We start from the raw sequence: 22,876 nt of genomic DNA, 5'->3' as shown, positions 1-22,876 counted from the left end.
TTCATCTCATTTTCTTTAGGAGATAACTCCCTCACCACCTCCCCACTACTGACACACTGTCTCCTCTGCAGGTACCAACCGTCTCTCCTCTCAGACCGTTCAGCTGATTCGTACCTAATTACACTCAGAGCACTTGTTCGCAGCTGTGTTCTCACCTCCACAGCTTCTTTCTTGGAATAATAGCTTATGCTCCAAAACCTCACCTGTTTTGTTCACTTCTACCAGCTGGTGTGAGGAAAAACCATCACCTGTGCTAGAGCCATGTTTTGCCCTACCACAACACTCTGGTACAAGAGGAGAGATGCTTTTGCACAACAGTGTTAATTATACACAGAAACAAGACAAATCACTTTCATCTGAGCCATTCAAATGGCATCTAGATAGCAAATGTAGCAGCAGCAGATCTTTTTCTTGGATTACTGCTGAACTAGATAATGCCATCATTGACTATGGGCCATTATTGGTTGAAGTACAGTGATAAACCAGACCTCACTATACCTGGTTACAAAAACAGCAGCATCCACAGGAGGGGTGTCATCCCTTGCGCCAGGTACCTGGTTATTGCCAAGGTATTTTGCCCCACCATATTCTTCATTTTGCCATTGACAAAAGCTCTCCAGAGATCTCTCTCCATGATGCCCAATAGATAACTTTGCCTTTTGGGAAAAAAAAAAAAAAAGAGATGTAAAAGTATCAGTCACAGTCTTTACATAAAGCATTAGACCTCTGATAAATAATCAGAGGCTCAAAGATACCGACGCAACAGAACAAAATGTGCAAAACCAGCTTCATCTGAGCAGGTGAACTGCGGATTTTGGAATCCACAGTGAAATGTGTCATTTGATCTACAGAACAAACTCCATCAGCTGGCAGCACTCATAAGCTAATACATCACAATATTCAAATATTTTATAAGTCTGGAAGTTATTTATTTGATACCAGAGCCATATGATTTTAGTCTCTGTAACAATTAACTCCTGAAACTGGGTTGCAACTATAAGCAGACAAAGATTTACCAGAGAGGATAAAAAAAAAAGGATGGTAGCTCCTTTCACTCCCACAGCTCCCTGTACTTCCCACCTCTCATACTGCCTGGTGAAGCGTGGCAGGTATTATTCACAATCTGTGATCATGTGGCCTGACATGCCCCACATCCCCCTCTCGCCCCAGCACAGGGATGCTGCTCTGCATGCGAAACCACCACAGTGCAATTATGGCAGCAAGGCCAAAACAAGTCAGAACTCACAGGACGGCTCCGAAGCAGGACTAGTTTGGTGACTCGAATGTTGACTTTAATTCCGAGACTTTGATGTTGAAACATGTTGTATACCTGTCAAAATGCAAAGAAAACATCCACAGTATATCAGAAACAGTGTCAAGACCTAGTAATAGTTGAAGGAACTAACTGTGACTAAAGTTAGACATTTGGCCTTCAAAAAACTGACCCAACCAAACCCAAAGGAGTTGTGCTACTGCCCTCAATAAAATGAAGAATTTTTACAAGCTACTACATTCTACCATTCTAACAGTTCCACATACTACATTGTAGCTAAAGCACTTGCAAAACCACAGTAGGTTTGCTCCTACCATACTACACTGGGTTTCACCACCTAACCAATTTGTCACAGACTAATCTGAGCAAGATTCAGCATTCAGGGACAAAAAACATTCAAAAAAAAGCAGCTAGTTGCAGAAAGACAAATACTTTTAAATGGAATAAACAAGAGAAAGGAGCAACAAAGGAGAGCAATGTTCCAAAGGAACACTGAACGTAAACCAAAGTCTCAGGAACATGGACAGACGTTATGAAGCATCCAACTAACGTGGATCTTTAGCATTTAAATATCAGAGATAACTGAATGCAAGATGAAATAATGGTGTGTTTTAGACTTCAGGAAATAGAATGGAAAAGCAATTTCCCTCTGTTATTTTCATATCTTATATAAGAGAATAGTAATAAGGCAGCACATAATGACACAAGCCTCAGAAATACAAAAATAGCACCGGAAACTACCTTAGTACTTTCTCCAGATTTTGCATTCCAGCTCAGATACTTTACCTCATTTTTATACGTTAGAACATAAGATCTTAATTGATGCCAGAATTTTATTCCACTCATTTCTCTGTGTACAAATGCTTTAACTGAATTATATGAAAAAGGTGAGGGAGGGGTTTATTTTAAGAAGGTGTAAAATACTGCATAATAACATTTGGATGAGTAGTGTATTCCCTATTCAGTCAAAAAAATAAAACCAAGACCACTGAAGAAAGACTCTTGACTAATGGGAGGCAGGATTTGGCCCCAGGTAAGCTATATTCCTTACTCACATCTCATTTGGCTGGAAATATCACACAAGCTCAGTTAACTTCCTACAACAAACCCCAGACACGAACACATTTTGAATATTATGTTTTCAACGCTTGGTATTTTTCCTATTTGTGCAAATACTCAGGAATGTGCTCAGTGTAAGAGCGTTCTTAAAGCTCTTTAGTGTTTGGGGTTGGACTTAAGCACACACATAAATGTTTCCTATAATTTAGGCGCAGATTGCAAGACAGACACTACTCAGTATTTGACCCACTGACCTTCAGTATGAGCACAATAAGCCGTTTATCTTTCCTGCGGCTGCTATACGAATGCATACAAGTGCTCATACTATTTGCTTAGCTCAGGGGTGTGTTGGCAGTCATTACAGCCTCTCAGTATAGACCTGGGGGGATAAACTTCACACTTGCAGAGAAGGCTCTGACAGTTGATCTGTGTGCAAAAAGAGACCTGGACATTCAGCAGGGAAGGTCAATGGGGTATCATGCTGATCAAGTCAGTCTCTCACAGACCACTACAGAGGCTAACAAACATCTGCCGGTGGTGGACGCCTTTGATTTCCCCAGCTCACTGCTAGCTCTAGCCATCCCATAAAGTTTCTGCTCATAAAATGACAGTACAGCAGACACATTCTTATCATTAAGTCTAACAGATAGTGGTCCTTGCCCTTCTATCAGAGCAGACAAGCTGCCCCCAGAGCCAGCACAGAGAGTTCCAAACATCACTGACTTCAAAAGGTGGTTCTCACTGGCAAAACTTGCATAGCAAGAACCAGAGTTTAGCTTGTCATTTTGAAGGAGTCAGCCCTTCTTCCTCTTCACTTGTGCTCTCTGTCCTAACAATAACTTCAACTGCACTTGTATTTGCATCCATCAGTGATCTCAGAAGAGCTCAACCTAGCCAACAGCAGCAGTAAATGGATTCTAAACCAAAAAGACAGCAGGCATGCAAAAGAAGCTTTAATTTGCTTGTTCATTCAAGCTTTGTTTGCTCATTTTCTTAAATGGAGCCCAAAGAAGCCCCAGATTGATGATAGTTTGTGCTGCCTAGTACGAACAATAACCTTTCCCTCTGCTAAATAAGCTTGACTGGTACAAGTGGCACAACTAAAGCATTCAGACACAACCCGCCTAGAGAAGAGACAAACCCTTTCTCATCAGAGATCTGACCCAGCTACCTCTGTGTCCATCCCCTGCTCTGACTGCCTCAGACTCAATCAGACCTTTCAGTCTAGGAGCTCTGGCTGGATTAAAACGGAGACACTCGCTTCAGTGCAGTCAGACTGGCTCCTTTGCGCTGCAATCGGTACTTTAATGTGTGTACAGATAAACATTCTGTAACTTGTCTGACAGCGCAGTGCTGGGCTGCGGGACTCTGGTAGTGACAGGATGCTGATTATTGCTGCGAAACAAACCCAGGTGTATTAACAAGAAGCGTTTCTCCAGATGGTTTAGGATAGACAGTGTGCAGAATTTGGAAGATGTGGTGCAAACAAAAGTGCATCTTCCGGCCATGTTTATGGGTTTTTTAACTACAAGGATGAATCTCCAGGTACATGATTTATTACTGGAAAAAGGTTAGAAAGTATGATAGCTAACAATACCCACATGTTGAGGTAAATAATTTCGTAGTGAAGTTTTAAAATTTTTTCTCAGCAATTAATAGACAGTTGCCAGAAGAAGAGTAATCCTTTGTTTGTTTCACACAACTCCACACCGTTTCTCAGAATTTAAAGTATGATCATAATAAGTTCAGCTGAAAAAGGTATTAATTAGCACTGTGACTTAAGATGGTCACAGTGCTAGAGCGGCAGGACGCTGTCAAAATATCACATTTACCCACCTGCCCCACCACGGTGTCTCCATGGCTGCAGGGCAACCTCTGCTCCGGCCCCTGGAGCACCTCGTCCTCCTCCTGCTCTGTGGGTGCTCACACGGATTTTCCCTCACACTGCCTATGCAGCCTTTTGTCCTTTTTTGAATCTGTTGTCACAGAGGCACCAGTTGCTTTGCTGAAGGGCTCCACAGTGTCCTGTGGTGCAGCCATTGTGGAGCCACCAGAACCGGCTGGAACCGGCTGTGCCCAGCACGGTGCGGCGCCGGGCCTCTCCTCAGAGAGCCCCCCCAGCCAGCTGCACCCAATACACACTATCCTTTTAAATGAAAATCCAACTGCTTCAAATCACAGTGGCTAAGGGTAGAAGGAATCCCATTGAGAAGAAAACCAGATATTAAATGACTTGAAAAAATACAAGACAGAGTTCAGCGCAGGTTATTCACAGCCATTTTACACAGCCACTGTTAAACCAGAGCGTGCAAGGTAGGTTGTGCCCAAAGGAAGCATTATCATGGAATCTGGGTGTCTTTTAAATAAAAAAATTCAAATCCATAGATCTTTCCTGGTAGGAATCAGATTCCATCATGGCTGTGACCACCTTCTGCCCTTCTCACCCATCCTACAAGGAAACCATCATCCGCGGACTCTGTCAAAGCTGTTCAGACGCCATGTCCAACTTGTGAGCTAATGGTGCCCAGGAGGTGGTCGAGATAACTAGGACCAGGGGAGGAGGAATGGGATTTCCCAGTGCAGATGTGCTCAAGATGTCCTGCTGTGCAGACAGTGTGCATCCAGACAGACAGACTCACAGACACCTCCCTCCCATTTGCAATGCTCTGGGCCACCTTCCCTCAAGCCTGCAACCGTATCACACCCCTGAGGCTGCTGTGACCACTTCCAACAAGGGAAAAGTAAAAATATTTAGGGTATTTTAGAGACTTTTAATAAAATAAGGCAGCTGGGAGTGTGTTAGCTGCATGAAACCCACTAACATACTGCCGTGGAACAAAATGCAAAGGTTAATTTTTCAGGACTTCACCACAGTGTCAGAGAAGAGCAATGGAGGTTCTAGGTCACTGGGCTAAAGGGAAGGGATGTGAAAAGTTGTCAGGGTGACTGAAAGCGTGGTCATGATCACTGGTTGCCCTGTTGCAGGTGAACTTCTACACCGTATTGACTTCCATTCTGTGAGGAGTCATCAAAACTAAAGAGTGAACTTTGGAAACAGAAAGAGGTATGGTAAAGAGTCATATAAAACAGACAGAGCAATGGAAGGGGAAGTGCAGAAAACCAAGAACAAGAATAAAGCCCGTCTCCAGCATCCCCCTCCTTCATCTACCTTTCCCCAGAGCTTTACTGCGCAGAATGTTCTACAGAAAACAGAAAGTCTTGAAGTCTGAACCATCCTTCTCCTCCTGTTTGCATTCCTCCTGCCTTTCTTTCTCATGATAGCTTCGACATGGAAGGGACAGAATAAATGCAGCTTTGGCATGAGCTCTCCAGGCCTGCCCCAGCATGCACAAAGCACAACCTAGACATAAGGAATTGGGCTAAAAGAAGAACTAAACTACATCAGTTTAATTTTTTTTTAATTCTCAAGAGCTTCCTCTGCAGGTGGATGGTGGGAGGGAGATGTGTGTGTTTCAAATGTTTTGAAGTTCAGAACAGCAACCCTGAGGGTAAATTGACTTTTTTCTTTTTTCTTCCCTAAGTGTGGCACAGAAGCAAAAGCCTCCCCATTGCCTTGGCTGCTGGACGACATTTGGACAGCAGAAGCATTAGTCAGGTTACTGAGGTTGTCTTTCACTTGTTTTGAAAAGTGCTCAAGTATTTCTAACACCCACCTAAAGCCAAGCTTTCAAATTATCCCATTAAACATTATGAAAGAGAACATGTTCATGGCTCTTTATAAGATACAGTTGACATAACTCTTTCTCCTTGGGCTGCTGGAGCAAAAAGAGAAATCTGTAGACAGTGATCAAATATCCTTTTCCTTTACATCCCTGTTCCCACCATGAAAATTCCAGATCACAGTAAGGGAGCTGATTATCAGTGGCAGCTCTGGAGCCCTTATGTGCCAGCCCCCAGGAGCACAGAGATATAAATCCATCAATGCATGCACGATAAAAATGATTTTATCTGCTCCTTCAACACAGAAAAAAAAATTCTCATGAGGGAAATCCAAAATGAAAAATGATCTGCAGAGTGTAAAATAAGACTTCACAGAGCAAACCTGTATTATTCCTAAAGAAAAACACGAAAATTTTCCCACTTAATGACATCCAAAAGATGACTAACTTCAAGTTACTGCTTGCTGCATGCTAATAGCATGGCTTAGCAACAGCTGCAGGAGAACTAACACATACTACAGTAACTTACTCCTGCGTGTTGTATTCTCTCACAAAAAGAAAAGCTCAAAACCAAGCCACAGTTGTAACTTATTCCAAAAGATGCACTTAGGGGAGAAGGAAAAAAAAAAAAATTCATTTTTTTTCAGGTTTTCAAACCACAGAAAGCAGCTTTTAAATTACTATCTTGTGTGTTGGAAATTCAGACACTTTTGTCTCCAAATGCTCAGAGGGTCAGTCTGAGTAGTTGGTTTTCAAAGTAAGCTCTGCGCTCTCGCAAGGAGCCAGCACGCACAACTTGCTGCTCAGGTAGTAGCTGAAACCAGTCACTCCTCATCGTCCAAAACACTATGGCCATGGACAGAACTTTCCAAAGGGTCTCATACCTCATTTATCATGTGCTTTGGAAACATTTGAATCAGAGTTTTCTCCAGGAAGCTGAAGGCATAAGTCACAAAGACCAGCCACAACAGCGGTGAGTGCAGTTTGCCTGTCTATGAGGACAGAGAATTTCCTCTTTGTCTTGCTGACCATTTCTCTCAGATGAAAAGAAAACACAAGAGGAGGTGGTGTAAGAGGTGGACTTGGCAGTGCTAGGTTAACAGTTGGACTCAATGACCTTAAAGGTCTTTTCCAACCAAAACAGTTCTATGATTCTATGGTTTTATGAAACAAAAGCATAAAATTCCTGCAAGAAAGCAGTGCATGCCTCATGCTTCAGAACCTGCTTGTGATGTGAACCAAGCCCAAAAATGGCAGATGTTGTAAGCAGACACACGGAAACGCAGGGGAGAGGAAAAGAGAAGGCCAGTGCACTGGTCTTCCAGTTCCTGGCTGAGAAATCTGAAGGTCAGTTTAGATGAAGCTATGAAGTGTCACAAGAACAACACGAGACTTCATAAGAAACAGAACATCCATCCTAACAGCCTTGACATGGATGAAATGCAATGATGAATTATAGTTGCCAGATGAAGACTAACAGAAAGGGTGAGCAAAATAAGTGTGTTTTACCACAACGGGATGTCGGTTTGGAATTTAGAGGAACTTCTAAATGCTGGTGGCTACTGAAGAAGGGCATGAATAGGCAATGTGCTCAAGCCAAAGGATGCAAAGAGGAGGCAAGAACTGAAATGCAAACACTGCAACACTCTGTAAAAGCTCAATAACAAGGGAGTTTAACTTAGAAAAATAAATTGGCACCTATGTTTAAGTAACTGGTTTTGCATTTCTATAATTCTGCTGATGTCCCTCTCTGTTCATGTCCTGATATTCAGCAGGCCCATAAACTCACTGCCTCACTGAGGCTGCGGATGTACGTGGTGACATTCAACAACTTCTTTATCAGCTTGTTTAACATTATCACAAAGCCATCAGATATCTGCCATTAGGAAAATCACACTGAATAAAATACCTTGCCAGAAACAAGAAAAGATTTCATTTTCAAGGTGGTCATTTACAAAATGTCAACTCGAAGCCCTGGAGCCATGCTGGTTCCTACTCATACATTACCGAGTCCCTTAGAGGGAAATTCTTCTATGATCTTAGAAAAATCTGTCTTAAAACTTCAAATATTAGTTTAGTAAATGGAAGAGCCTGCACCTCTAAAATGACATAAAGAAAAAAAAAAGTACCTTTAATGTGAATCTATTATCTTCTCAGGGGGATAGTCAGAACTAGAGAATATTGTTAAAAATACACCATTTGCTATATGAAGTACTACCTATTATTTCTGGGTTGCAAAAGGGGTTTGCTGTGTTTCTTAGATGTTATTCTAGAGGAGGGTGGTGGTTTGTTGTTTTTTTTTTTCCCCCCCAAGATTCTCATTTACCAAAGGAGCAATAAAACAGTATTTTGGAATGCCAACTTTTTTTCCCTTCAGAAGTTCTTGTAACACAAATAAATATTCAATATTTTAAGGCAGATCACTTTATTTAAAATGTCTATAAATATAAAATGCATTAATAAGACCTCTTAATGCTTGTTTTGTGGTTTGACAGTAAACGTAATAGCTTACAGAGAGAAGTTAAGTTAATATAGCCCTGACCAGTAATGTTCTATTTGCTTAAATGCAAGCCTTCAAGCCAAAATTAACATTCTGGTTTCTTTTAGAGGCAGCCCGCCATCCTGCAGCGGAGCTGAATAAGCACTGCCTAATTTCACAGGGCAAATCCTGTCCCCCAGCTAAGACTCACAGGAGGCTGACAGCGATCACATTGAGGCAGAAGAAGGTCCCAAGCGGGCAGGAGACTTTCATTGGTGTGGTTACGTGGAGCACAACTGACTCTGCACCAGAGAAGGATGTAACAGATGTTGCCCTAAGGAGCTGGGGCTGTGCTGTTCCTCATATCAAAGTTTTACAGATGAGAAACTGCCACACAAAGGTTGACCGTGCTTGGTTCAGGCACTGTCCAAAGAGTGCGGCTGAGCAAGGTTCAGCTAAGGCCTGCCTAAACCACACCGCTTCCTCATCTCTCTTCCTGAAATATTATACATTTTTTTAATTATTCTTCAGCCTCTTTTGCTAGGATGAAAATCAGCTTCCTTTATGGCAAATGGAATGTTAAAATTCCCTTTTATAGCCTCAGAATAAAGGATCTATGCATGACACCTATGTGTTTGCCTATTATTTTTCCTCAGTATCTTCCAATCTTGCCAGCCACTCAACCAATTTCCTCAGGGAGGTAGATGCCTGAAAGACACTACGTTCCTACAAGTGTGGGAATGTAGGTGGCTAAACAAAGGAGAGACACTCTGTCAGTGCTCCTGTGAAGGCTGAAAAGTTGAAACACAAATTCAGATCCCATCACACCTCAGAAAAATCACATGGGTGAGCCTGTAGGAGCAATGACTTAACAGTGGGAAGCATTTCAGCTGGACTTTGCACCTTAGGAGACGTAAGACAAATGTGTTCCTCAACCAAGACTCCTCTTCCATGTGCACTCTCTAGTGTCTAATAAAGAGGTGAGCTCACACTACAGCATCAGAATCTAGCTTAAAACTCCATCAGCTAAATCCATTGGAAACTAAGCTTCAATGTTTGCATAATAAACAGGTGTAGAGAACCCAACCCATCTATCAGTACCTCTCCATACATATATATTCACACCTGGCAAGCTGATGCTACTGAGATCATCTGCAGTACTCCTCAGCATAGACAGACAACAGTATTCATGCCCATCTTCTCTTCAGGATTTGGTTTGTCAGTGTACTTAACCCTACCAATCTTCACAGGCTGAAAAAGCTACACAACGCAGAGATGCACTGGTGGCTACTCTGAAATAACTGACCTTTTGGTACATGGATCATCAAGACAGATGATTAGACACATGTTTTAAGAACTCTCACAGCCATAAGACCCTGTCCCAGCCCCAGCGGAACTGTTGGGCACAATGGCAGATTTTTATTATCTCACTGATGAATCAGTGCAGAACAGATTTTAGGAGGACACCTGGGCTGTCACTGAAAAAAAATACCAAACACATCCATCACCTCTCTAGTGGTCCCAAGCATCTGACATAAGGAAGAAACTCAGCCTTGACACATACTCTACATCTGAATATGCATTTTTGTTAGATTAAAATAATGGCTCGAGAAGCAGGTTTATTCAGAGCTAAACTTACGTTCTGCCTACTCACTGCAGATCTGGTATGTGAATTTAAAGGTGGAGAACCATGGCTTTGAGAAGAAGGTTCTTGTACCCCCAGCAAACACATCCTCAACTCCAAGAAAGCCAGTGAGTAGACTCTGAAGTGATGGTGGCACGAATAGATTTGTTGCAAGATTTGTTTGAATAGATTTGTTTCCTACAAACCCATCCAAATAGATGTACAGACACAATAAAGCCCTATTAAGGGACTCTTGTCACAGCATGCTAGAAGGCAAATAAAAGGTAGACGGACACAGAAAAGCCTCTTGTTAGTGGAAAAGACTAGTTAAACAAACTCCCTGCTTAATCAGCAAAGCATTTCACTACAGGAGGGCTCCCTCACCCCAGTGCTTGATAAAGGAATACAAGAGCTGCTGTCCTGTAGCCGGATTACAGACTGAGCATCCATCACTCAGCTCTCCACCAGGAGGCATGACCAGTCAATTACTATTAAGAACTGTTGTTTTTTTTTTGCAAGCCCATTTGCTGCTCATGAACAACAATGGAGCAATAGTCAGGAGAATGAACTCTTCCTGGATGTTACAATTGCATGGGCACAGGAACACAAACTTCCTCCAAAACTTCGTTGTGCAAGTACTTCTGGAAGGACCCCTGCCAGCTCTGACCAGAGTCTCCAGTGTCCACACACAATTTAGCCGTTATCTCTTTATTAGGACTGCCAACAAGTGAGTAAGCGAGCACTCATGGTGGGAGGCTTTGTGTTCCCTTATCAACAGAGACGGAAGGCTTAGCTGCTAGAACAGCTAACAAATGAACACGCACACCTCATACAAGCTTGCAATTTCAAAAGGCAGTCCTGGCAGATTCTCTGCAGAATTTCTAGAATGCTTCTAAGGCCCACCTCCATCAACTATTCAGAGGTAGGATCAGCCCCACTTCACATAGCACAAGAGGTCCTGGGGTAAAGATAATGGGATCAGGGGGCAGTTTGGTGAGAAGTTCGCCATGTTTTCTACAGCAGCCATTTTCATTATGGAAAAATCAGAGATCAAAAGTGTTTCTAACTGACTTATAGCCAGGCTTTCTGCTGGAAATCAATATAACTGCTGGTTTCAATAACACTTTGACTGCCTGCTAAGAAAATATCTTTTAAGAAACAGATGTACCATGGAAATCTTCAGGAACTCAAGAAACATCATGTCAGACAAGACCATCTATCCACTCTGGGATACTCTCTTCTAAGGTAAACCATAGCAGTACAAAAACCATGGTAGGAAAATACAACTCCTAAACAATTATGTCTTAACTGAAAACTTGCAAATTTTCAGTTTCAAAAAAGTTTTATATTGTGATGTCCTTGGGCAAAAACAGGGAATCACACAGATGGGAGTGAAGAGGCACATAACAAAAAACCAAAACCCTTCCTAATACCTCAAGGTCAGAACAGCTACCCAGTTCTGTTGCCAAGGAATCCAGCTTTAACCTATCCTGGATATGATCTGTTTACTTTTAAAAGAAGAAGCAAGAGTAAAGTGCCCACTTACCATATTCATAACTGTGAGGATGAATCTCTGGGCAGCCTCCGCACCGTGGTATTGGACCATATCAGCATCTGCCACCACCAGAGTTTCTACTGTGTACTCGTTGGTCAGTCGAATGGCGTTTCGTCTCTCCCTCCAGTCACTGGTTGATTTCATTTTCTTGTGTCTCTTCTTTTCTACAAGTCAAAATACTTATTAAGGCTGGAAGATCATAATAAAACATTTATACTCCTTTAAGCAAACATTCTTGTGCAAATTCAAATTGCAACGACCTTTATTAAAGTGTCCTTTTCTGATTAAAAGAAGCAACCAAGAGGTTCCATTGCAAGCACATCTGTACCTCTGTGTGCAGATCTCTATGAGACCACCAGATTACATCCAAATATGAAATGGAAAAGAGAAGTTCAGAACAGTAAAGGATTAGCTGCAATTCAAACAGAGAAGTCATGCTCTTGCAAAAATTTGAGAAATTGTAAGTCCTGCTTGTGAAAAGCATAACATTCCATTGTAATGGAACAAGTGCCAATTAAAAAAAATCTGCTCAAGAAAACTTTAGGATTGGAGACTGTCCTTTGGGATACAGCATACACTCTAGAGTCTGCAGGTTCTCCTTAGCCAGAGAAGCTGTAAGATATTCCTGGAGTCACAATTTCCATCAGTTGCATTTTCGCTTGCTACCAGCATTACTAGAGCAATGTAACAGAACACAAGATAGAGCCTCAACTTTTTAAAATTAAGTTGGATTGTTTTGGAACATGCATTACTGGCCAACTGCAGAAGTCTCTGGACAAAACCCAGAAGGTCAGGCTAGATAAGACCTTCTCAAGCTTTCTTTGCTCATTTATTGCTGTTGGCATGAGCACCAGCACCAGCAGCTGCAGTCACCGGCCACCTACGTGCAGAGCTCATATGCCTCGTTACTGTGGTATGTAGAGCAAAAGCAGGGGACTCCCTCAACCAGCTGATCCTTAATGAACCCATGTTACAAGAACCTGTGAAAAGGACCCATTCTGAGGACTACAAAATGAAGCAGCATTCAGCTAGGATTAACACAAAAATTAAACCACACAAGTTAAACCTCCCTTACTCCAGACTAAGAGACTAATGTATTAGTAATTTGTACTCTGCTAAACTGAAAGGTGAAACGTGTTTCACAGCTCAAAGACAGATGTGCAAAGCAGCTGAGACATGAACAAAGGAGAAATTAAGTTCAGATCTGAAACTGAATCTACTCACTTCTTTGCAGTCACAAAAATATATACTCACGTTTTCAATTGTAAAATAAAAGCAAAGCAAATGAAGTCATTAAAACAAATTTATTTTGCAATAAGAAATGAATGGCCAAGGTTCACTGAAATTACATCTGCCTACTGCTCAGCGTGCAATATACTGACACTAAGATACTGACACTGGGATTAATGCCCATTTCTTCCAACAAAAAAGGGAGCAGAACACACAATAGGCCTTGAAACAGCATAAGCACAACATTCAGTGCTAAAGTGACATGGGACAGACCATAATGGATGATCACAGTTACCTCTTATGTCACATTACACATGAGCATTTCCCAGAACGGGAATCCCTTTTTAATTTTCTATAGAATTAACTTGAGACCCTGCCTTAGCAAAGCACCATTCTGCAGCAGGCAGATCTGAGTGAGTGTTCACTGATCCTGTTTTTCCACAGTTGCCCACCAGCTCCCTTAACATAATTCAGCTTGAATTTCCCTTCTTTCCCAGGCTGATAAATACACTCATCCAGACCATCAGTTTTCCCTGACCAACCCTCTTGCATTCAACTCAGGGTGATAAACTCCACCAGCTCTAAGGCCCCAAAGCCCTCCTGAAATGGAGTCCCTGCTTTCTGCTCATTCCCACATTTTCTGTCTTGTCAATATGCAGATTTGCACATGTCCATCCCATATCCCCGTTCTGAGCAGTCCAGCAGTCATCCAGTATGGCTCTGCACACCCTTTTCTGCCCAAGGCATCAACTGTCAACACTGGGTACATATTCTAAACTGAGAAAACAACCATGAAATTCAATTTGAATCTTTCAAGAAAGATTTTGGAACTATCCCCCCCTGGGTCTAAAAAGACAGACAAGGGCCTATGGACAAGCGAAAAATTAAAACCTGGGGTGCTCATAAATAATGGAAGGTACACGCCAGCAGCAGAGATGAAAATAACCAAATTTCAAGGCTTGTTTTCACAAGGACTGCAGGACAGCTACAAAAAAGTGCACAATCATGACAAAGCTGCCTCAGAGCACATCTGTATGTTTTTAAGTGCTGTGGAAAGGCAATAAAATAAAATGGAGTGACCATGGCAGAAAGAAGGAAAGATGAATGCACCTTCGATCTGCCAACTATGAAATGGAAGTGACTTCAAACATTTGTGAAAAAGCTCGCATTGTTTGTTTGTTTATTCACTTTATTCCATTCATGCACCCATCCCTCCCTCTGCACAGCCATCCATCTTTAGCTGCAGTGCTTTCAAGGTTATCATTTAAATACCGGGGGGGGGGGGTGGAATCAGAGAAAAAGGAAGTGAAGGCAAATTATTTCAGAAAGAACATGGACCTTTTGGGTCTTGCTGCTAGCAATCAGAACCTCCCTGCAAGTTACAGCACTTCCCCAACAAATTCCTATTTTGGTAATCCCCTAATAAATTAAAAGTTTCCAGTTGGTAGCGATCTCCTACCTACAGAGGAGTTGCTTTTATGGGGGGCTAGGCCTAAATCAGAGAAGTCTGGGTCTGGCATTGAATGAGCTGTGTAAACAGGCTTAAGTATAAGAAAATAAATTCAGAGTACTCTGGGTTTTCACTTCAAAAATCTCAGTTTTGGTAGAAAAGAAGCCACTTGTGTCAGAGGAGGCAACCACTATGCCAGACTGTACCTTGCATTTTGTGGAGAAGAGGCTTACTTGCCATGAGATTGCCTGGTGTGGTCCCCTGCTCCGGAGGCAGATGAAGGAGCTGGCGAGGCTTTGCTGATTCCACTCAGTGCCTCTTTGCAGAAGGCAGCTGTACAAAACTCTAAAAGGTGTGATTTCTGGAGAGCAGCAGCATAAAGGGACTCTTGGCAAATTGCTGGGTAGTCTTGGTTCACACTCTGACCCCCATCCCTCCATGAGCTTTACGTGAAGCTGTGGACTGGCTGCCTTCCACTGGGTGGTGGGGATGAGAGGTTGTATGTGGAAAACCACCACCCCACAGGCCTGCCTAGAAACACGGCCAAAGTGACCTCACTGCTCTCATCCTCTCCCTCACATTCTCCAAGTGTAAACTTACCGAGCACTCAAAACAGGCAACATGTAATGGACTCAAGGGAACCTACAAAGAGCTCAGGTGGCCACCAGTGAAACACAACAGAAGAAGGGAGAGCAACACAAACTACTTGAACACAAGTGTCATGAGTCCTCCACCTCCTCTTCTCCTTTGCCTTTTTATGTTTGTAGCTCCTCTACAGGGTAACTCTATTCTTTTTGTCCTTGCAGAGGGATACTTAGGGTGGTCTCTATTTGCATCTTCCTACCTACCACAGACACAATTTTCCAGCATAATCAAGCACACAGAGAAAATACAGAACTAGTCATTTGCATGGATGAACCACCGCAAGCAGAACAGAATACATACATCCCATATCATAGACATTTGACGAAGCAGATAAAAAGATCCAAAACCATTAGCAAAAATCCTCATTAACCGCATCTGCAGCTCACACCTGAGGTGAGTCAACTTTATGGAGGTATCAAAAAACGCCCCCATTTCTAGAGCCTCACTTCAGAAACAAGCCAGCACAGAGAAGTCTCACTCCTGCCTCATGTGATTTATGGACTATGGGCAGAGAATCCCTCCACGAGTGCATGAAACTCCAAACTAAAATAAACATCGGCCATTAAAACAAGGATTAAATGCTTGGTGGATTCTTTATTTGAACAAACTGATGTTACAAATTTTGTGGTGCAGATGTTAAGTGTTAGTGCGAAGGCATGAGAGGCCATAAAACATGGGCAGGAGCCTGTCATAAGAGTTTACATTGTGGGGAACATACATAACCAAACTGCACGCTATTTTAGGAGTCAGGTGTTCCCCGCTTAAGAGGTCAGACAATTTCATGTGAAATACGAGCTGAAACAGTCAATCTACAACACAGCACGTATATGCTGCAGGTGACTAGGTGCAAGGGACATTACTCTTTTGCCCGTGTGTTACACAGTCTACCTGGCCAAAAATTCCACAAAATTTAGGACTATTAGGTGATGGGAGAAGGGTGGTACACCCCCAGATCCTCGCATCACATTCTGCAGTCCAGCAGTCTTTGCAATCTTCCTGACAATGGCAAAAAAATACAGTCCATGCTGCCATCAGGAGCACAATGGAGCTCTTCTGAAGCCTCAGTAGAAAACTCCTCATGTTCAGTGCTTTTTATGGCAGCTCAACAGATGTACAATTCCAAAGCAACCGCCCCAAATGACCTTTTCCTATTACACACCAAAAGCCCCGTCTAGCACTGTCTGCTTTTTGGCACATTCTTGCTGTAACTGCGGAGTCCCTTCCTGCTCCTCCTCCCTTCCCTTCCAACAGTATTTCCCAGACTCATCCGAAAAGCAACCTCTTCTTCTTAGCCTTCCACTTTTTTTCCTCCCTAATCTTTCCCTTTGTAACTTTAGCTACCTCATTCTAGTTAAACCTACTGAAAGTTCCTGGATGTAGTTCAATGAAAGCCACAAATAAAATTAATATTGCTGAATCCTTTACGCAAGGCCAGATTTCTCCCTAGAAGCTCTTTTCTATTGCTGCTTTAAAAATCCTCTCCAGTTCTTCCTCAGAAGCCCTTTGCTAACTTCACCCATGACCCCTTTAACATCTCTATACACCCTCACACAGAGCGCTGACTCTATTTTCCTTTATGCTGTTATCTCAGCATCTTGAAAAAAAGGAGGGAGGATGCACGCGGAGCAAACAGCCAACATTAGTTTTCCCTGTGCTCCAGGAGTTTCTAGAGAATCTTCCACTGGCACTCCCATCAGGTGGGTTTTATTAGTTTCAATTAAAAATAAAAATCATCACCTCTGCAAAGCAAAAGACAGAAAGAAAAAGGAGATTCTGCCTAGAAATTAAAGAACGGAATTTCTTGAGGTATATGCTTACTAGTTAACCTGAAATCATATGTCAACCATATGAAGGGTTAGTTTGCTGCATTATTAGAGGGACAAGATCCCACAAAGTTACTGTGGTACTAGATGTAAGATACAAATGCCTCTCAAAAGGCTAACAGTTCTGTGTTTGAACAATCAGTTTACTATAGCAATGTCTCTTACCCATTGCTGTTTAATCTAGAAAATCATTGCTACTTAATCTAAAAACTGCACTAATTAAAAAAGAAAAATAAATCAAATCTATTTTAACAGCTTGATTTCATGTCAAATCGAAAAGGCGAGGTGTAAGGCGGAGCCCAGGAAGGAAGCAAAACAGCAAGTGGGAGTTAACCAGCAGCATCTACATTCCAGGACGAGAGCAAAAGCAAAACCTGAATAGAATACAGGCAGGCTTCCTTCTTAGTTTGAATTAAGATCAAGGGATGGTGGGTTGAAACATGGAGAGTGCTTATTATTTAAAAACACATCAAGAGAAACATGCTATGGTTAAATCAGTCTACTCCTCATGTTTGGATCTGACAGCAGAGCTCCTTCCAAACTGTTTATCAGACATCATCTTTCAAAAGACTGACTGCACAGACGGCACCAACACGGCGGATGCCCATGAACCGTCAGCAGCCTTGTTTGCTCAGCCTCGAGATCAAGTTGCTGATGGTTAGAAGTTGCAAGACAAATTCGAACAGGTTTAGAGCTCTGAGACTTCCAAGATGAGGACATATGCTAACACAGCCTGAGCTAAAGGAGCAACCAGAGATCACAGGACAGCTCAGAGCTGCAAGATCGCCAGAGTCACATAAAAAAGTCCAGTTCAAAATTAATGGACACCACCAGAAACAACCCTTCACTGCCTCCTGTGTGCTTTACATCCAAAGCTCTGTGCATTGGTTACCTTGCAGCTGCAGCTTTCATCCATACAACAACAGAGAGGTTCTTCTCAGAGCAGACACAAGCAAGGATTGAAGAAAGAAACTAAGAAGAACAGACACTATTGGAGCTGCTGCCACAGCCAGCACTTCCCAACCTGTTTCCAGCCACAGGAACATGGAGCCCCCTTCACCTCTGTCAGGACACTGCACAAAATCGTCCCTGTGCACTGGACTTTTATACACCCATCAAAAGCTTGGTATTCCAGATTTACCACCAGCAGCTGCTGCCAGTGGGTAGCCTGAAGCTCAGGGATTAAAAATGCTTGCTCATTCAAATCACACCCGACTGCAGGCTGAGAAATGTTTTCTCATTTTTAAAGCCTTGTCCTACAAAATGGTTATGCACCTCCAATTTGTTTCTGACTGGAATGGCAGACAGAATCGTGCAGAATGTAGTAAAAATCACCGCATAGCAGAATGATCCATTGCTCCCTAATCCACCTCCCAAAAGTGTTATTTATTTTTTCACATGGCCACTTTCATACCAAATCACAAGTTCGTGACTATTTGTCTGGCACAGCAGCAAACAAGAACTTGAGACCAAAGTCATGAACTCTTTCCTGCATCTCAAAACACCATGGAGATTTTATTGCAAGGATTGTTATCCAAGTTAGTCTGTGGCTTGGACACATAGTTAAAACTTATTCTCCTGCAAAACACACTCGGTCATCAACATAACACATCAGAACTTTGTCTCTAATGGCAGGCCTGTGGGACACCATAGGATCAGCACTATGATTCTCTGTCCACTCACTGGTTCCCTTTGGCAGCAGGATTTCATAGACTGCCAGCTCCTGAACTATGTGCACTATCTTCTTCTTTTTAAAGGTCACCTTCATTGTAGGCTTTCCATACAGCTAGAAATAAGGACTCACGTATGTGAGACAGAGAAGACAATTTAATGGTACAGAAAGCAGGGACAGTGAGTACAGCTTAATGGTAAGACTGTTCAAGTGAGAATGGAAATATCTGCTCTGCCACTCCCTCTTAGCCTCTGTGCCTCAGTTCCTCATCCTATATTTGATTTGCCCTATTACTAGCTGTAAATTCTCTGGATGAGAATTGAATTCTTTTCTTTGTGACAGACACAAAAAGGTTTCACCTTGCTTGGGGCCATGGGAGAAGACCCTGTAACACAAATACAATTAGGTCCAAGTGATAAGGAGTGATACAAGACTCTGAACTCAGACTCCTCAGTTTTAACTGCTTCAACTCCACTGATCTAAGACGAATCACAAAGCACAGTCCTAACCCACTTCAGAGCTTTAGAGACTACAAAATGCTTTGCTGCAGTTGAAAACCAGCATCGTTGGCCACCAGGTTGATTTTATTTTAATGAATCTTTAGCGAACATGCTTAGTTTGCAAAGAATGTTTTCGCAACTGCCAGCCTCACCAACTCATCCTGGGTTTTGGCAGCTGATGTCCAGTTGCTTCTGCTGGGCTTGGGAGAGCTCAGGGAGTCACCAAACCAGGGGCTCCCCACCTGCGGTCTGGCCTCACCATGATACCTGTACCTTAAGAGAGGTGGCACACACCTTGAAACCAGCCAATCTACTTCTGGTGGTTTCCAAAGCTGGTAAAGAATATAGGTTCATCTCCCACGATGGTGTTGGCCTAGCAGGTCAAACTGAAGTAAGAAGTAGTGTAATAGTTATTTTTAATCCCTAATGTATACAGACATGTCAAACTACATAGGGAACAGATCAGCCAAAAAACAAATGGACAGTTTAAAGAGCAACTTTCAGATCCAAAGGCTCTCGGTACCACTGTCAGCTCAGAGTTAGTAGCCCTAATTTGCAAATAAAGCAACTGTTTAAGAGTTAGAGGTTATAGTCTAAATGACCTCTAATTGTCTGCACCTTCAGTCTCAGGTTCACATTTTGGGACACCTATGACTGATAACTCATAATTACAAACTACCTCAAAGAAAGCTTAGAGCTTTTGAATAGTGGCAAAACCTGCCCCAAAGTGTTCCCATCTGGGCCATACAAACATGTAGCTGCACAACGCTCGGTAGCTTTTGTAAGTCAGGTCCCAAGTGATCTGCTGACAATCAAAGGTCAAACAACATTAGGAGTTCAGGCCAACAAAGTCCCAATCCCCAACTCTTGGCTCTAACCCTGTGCTATGTTTTATGACAATATAGAAAAAACAAAGACACCTAAAAAGGTAAATGATGGGCCTTAGTCTCCTTGGGGCCACCTGTCTGCCTTTCTAGCCAGAACAACCACTGGAATACCTGTGAAAATCCCAAGACAAGGACGGTATGCACTAGACAACCTAGCTCATTGCCACCTGCCAGTTTGGGTTTCGTTATGTTCCAGTGAAAACTAGCACTGAGTTTTATTAGGACCCAAGTGAAGGAGCAGGATAGCTCTTCTGTGTGCAGCTGCTCTGGGAGGGGAAGAAATCCATACGCTACACATATTTGCGTGTCTTCTTTTTTTATTGTCTCTTTTGCACCTTGACAGTAGAGGAAGAAGAAACTGGAGACCCTCCTGCTCCACATTATCCACATTGAGGGCTTCATCCAGAACAGACCAGCAATAAAACTTCACTTGCCACATGCAATGGAAAAGGACACTTCTGAAAGGTAAACTGCTCTAAAAGGCTGCTGTTTATCAGCCATAAGGAAACAATCATACGCTTACAGGGAAAATCCAGACTCCCTGTTCAGAAGACCAGGGACCTGGAGAAACCAAGGGATTTATCCACACAAGTGAGACACATTCCCATGGGCAAAGTGCTGAATTTCAGGTACAGGGAATATTCTGTGCTTGCAAACACTTAATCACATTACATCTTCTGTATAGCCCATTGTTGAAATCCTTGCTTTAATTCTTCAACAGATGCTTCCTAATATGGACTAATACAGGTTGCATTACATCTCTCTATTTTTAGTGCACATGTTTTTTGGCCATAACAACTGCTATTTCAGGCCAAGTCAAACCTACAGAGAAAATGCAGCTAAGAGACAATGATTAGAAATGGGGAAGTCCAATGTAGCAGTAACATGTGTGTAGGATTTATACCTGTTCAGGGAAAGCATTCCCTGCATTCGATTACCTGCATGCTAGTGCTTCTTTAAATTATTACCAGTTTTGATCAATGATTAAAACAGGTTGAGAAGTAACTAAATAGAGAAGCAACACATAGTTATTTTGTGAGTTAAAATGTTGACCCTTCTGTTTTTTCACTATCTGCTTTTTTTTTGCATTAAATGAAAACTGGTTCATTTAAACTGACGAAAGGGTTTAAAGCAAACCCGCATTTAAGAGTGATTTATGAGGTATATATCATAAACATGAAATAACAACCTTCCCTCCAAAGACAAGCCGCTCTCTCTCATGCTTCCGGACTGTACTTTATATCAAATCCCTTCTATGTAAGGGGACTTTAATACATCACTGGAGACCTCTGTCAAAGTTATAACAGAACTTAGCTCTCCCAGAAGAACAGAAAGTTTTATGACATGGTTAGAAGAGATCCCTGTGCTTTCATAACATAGTTTGATTCTGTCTTAAACATTGATATTTTCTCTCACCAAGAAAAAATTAAACATTTTTCCCATCCGTAGACTCTGTTGGCTTAGCAAACATGCAAAATATGTGATCAGATCTTAGCAAATTAGCTAAACTACTATTGTAGTTAACATAACTATATCCATTTACTGCAGCTGAGGGTGTGATATATATTGTCACACGGAAACAACTTTACTGTATTTATTACAAGGTCACAGAGAGACAGGGCAATGGAAGAAGACCTATCTCAGGTGTTTTCTACCCCCATCCTTAGCTACAGGAGATGATACAGTTCCCTGTAGTCATCTCTGGTCTGATCATTTCCGCTCTGCCATGAGCTCTTCCTACATGGTCAGAGGTCAGTGGGAATGACAGATACTGCCAAAACACACAACAGCCCTCCAGCACCCACACATCAGCCCTCCAGCAACCTTTCGTCCCCACAAATAAATTGAGAAGTGTATTTGTGGGGATCTAGGCCGAATCAGAAGGCACGGCAAAAATCATGTATGATGCATTAAAAGAGACTGCTTTCTCTCCCCATCTGCCTCATCTGTAGGTAAATTCTTACCTATTTGTATCAATACCTACAAAAAAAACCTCCTTATGAGTCCATTCTCTCTCCAGAAAGGCTAGTCCAGGACCTCTGACAAGAGAGTTGTCAAACTTCTTTAAGATCAGAACACTGTGATGGCAGATTAGTACCCCAGATGCAGCCCGGTGTCTAGAGACAAGAACCAAAGAAGGGTTTCACATCACTGGTGTGAAGCTATTTCCCATGTTCCTAATGACGCCATGCTTCAGAGAAAATGAAACCCAACCTTTCCTTCCTTCCCCCTCACAGCATATGCACCTGGAAACCTTTTAATAGGTTTTCTGTTTGCCTCACAGGGGCTCATGTTCATGCCTGAGCAGAAATGTGCATTCTGACTTGAACTCTTTCTCCTGATGGATGACAGGTGATAAAAATAATACATATACACATATCATATGACTAACAATAGCACCTGGCCCATGGTGATGGGATCAGCCCTTTGCTGCTGGAGCACTTTAGAATTTAAACAAAAGAATTAAAACATCAGCCCTGAATCCACAGACCTGGGATTTTTTTTTTAACCCATTAGGAGGCACTTTCAGATTCAAGCCTTCAAGATCCAGTCATGCAAGACCCTAAGTGCTCTCCCACTCCCAACTACAGCCAGATTAATCCTCTTATGCAGATTATTTCAGGAGAAATTTGGCTCCCACAAAGTTCTCCTGTAGCTCTAAAAATAATTTGGAGTGCTCCAGGACATGTTGTGCCACTTAGACTAAAGTAGTTGTTTTAGAGATTCTAACAACCAATTATCAAACCAGACTTTTAGGATCTGTTCAGCTCAGTTTCCCTCTCCCACGGCTGGAGTCTGCAAGGAAAGTACCAGATTCCTCGGTGAAACACAAGAGGAATAAATACCCTGTGCTCTCTATCCCCTCAGTGGCACTGACACTTCTGAATAAGTTCATTTTGCTTTCTTAAAATGTTTGCTTCCTCCCCCTACAAACACTCACACAAGTCATTACATTACCATGTAATCAACTGGTTGAATTCGTATGACATGATCAATAA

At 42.3% G+C, this 22,876-nt stretch overlaps 1 protein-coding gene across 2 annotated transcripts in view; it reads right to left on the bottom strand.

Moving 5' to 3' along the window:
• Positions 1-22,876, bottom strand: part of ADAMTS17 (ADAM metallopeptidase with thrombospondin type 1 motif 17) — a 178,226-nt gene that overhangs the window by 140,319 nt on the left and 15,031 nt on the right. For both annotated transcript variants that reach the window (XM_065847356.2, XM_065847357.2), the window contains exons 4-6: positions 11,662-11,834; positions 1,247-1,330; positions 499-656 (exon numbers count right to left, since the gene is read on the bottom strand). In XM_065847356.2, coding sequence (XP_065703428.1) covers positions 499-656; positions 1,247-1,330; positions 11,662-11,834 — 415 coding nt within the window. The remainder of the gene's footprint in view (positions 1-498; positions 657-1,246; positions 1,331-11,661; positions 11,835-22,876) is intronic.

Source organism: Patagioenas fasciata, chromosome 12 (genome assembly GCF_037038585.1).
Source record: "Patagioenas fasciata isolate bPatFas1 chromosome 12, bPatFas1.hap1, whole genome shotgun sequence".
NCBI classification, from domain to species: Eukaryota; Metazoa; Chordata; class Aves; order Columbiformes; family Columbidae; genus Patagioenas; species Patagioenas fasciata.
This window is presented reverse-complemented; position numbering and strand designations above follow the sequence as displayed.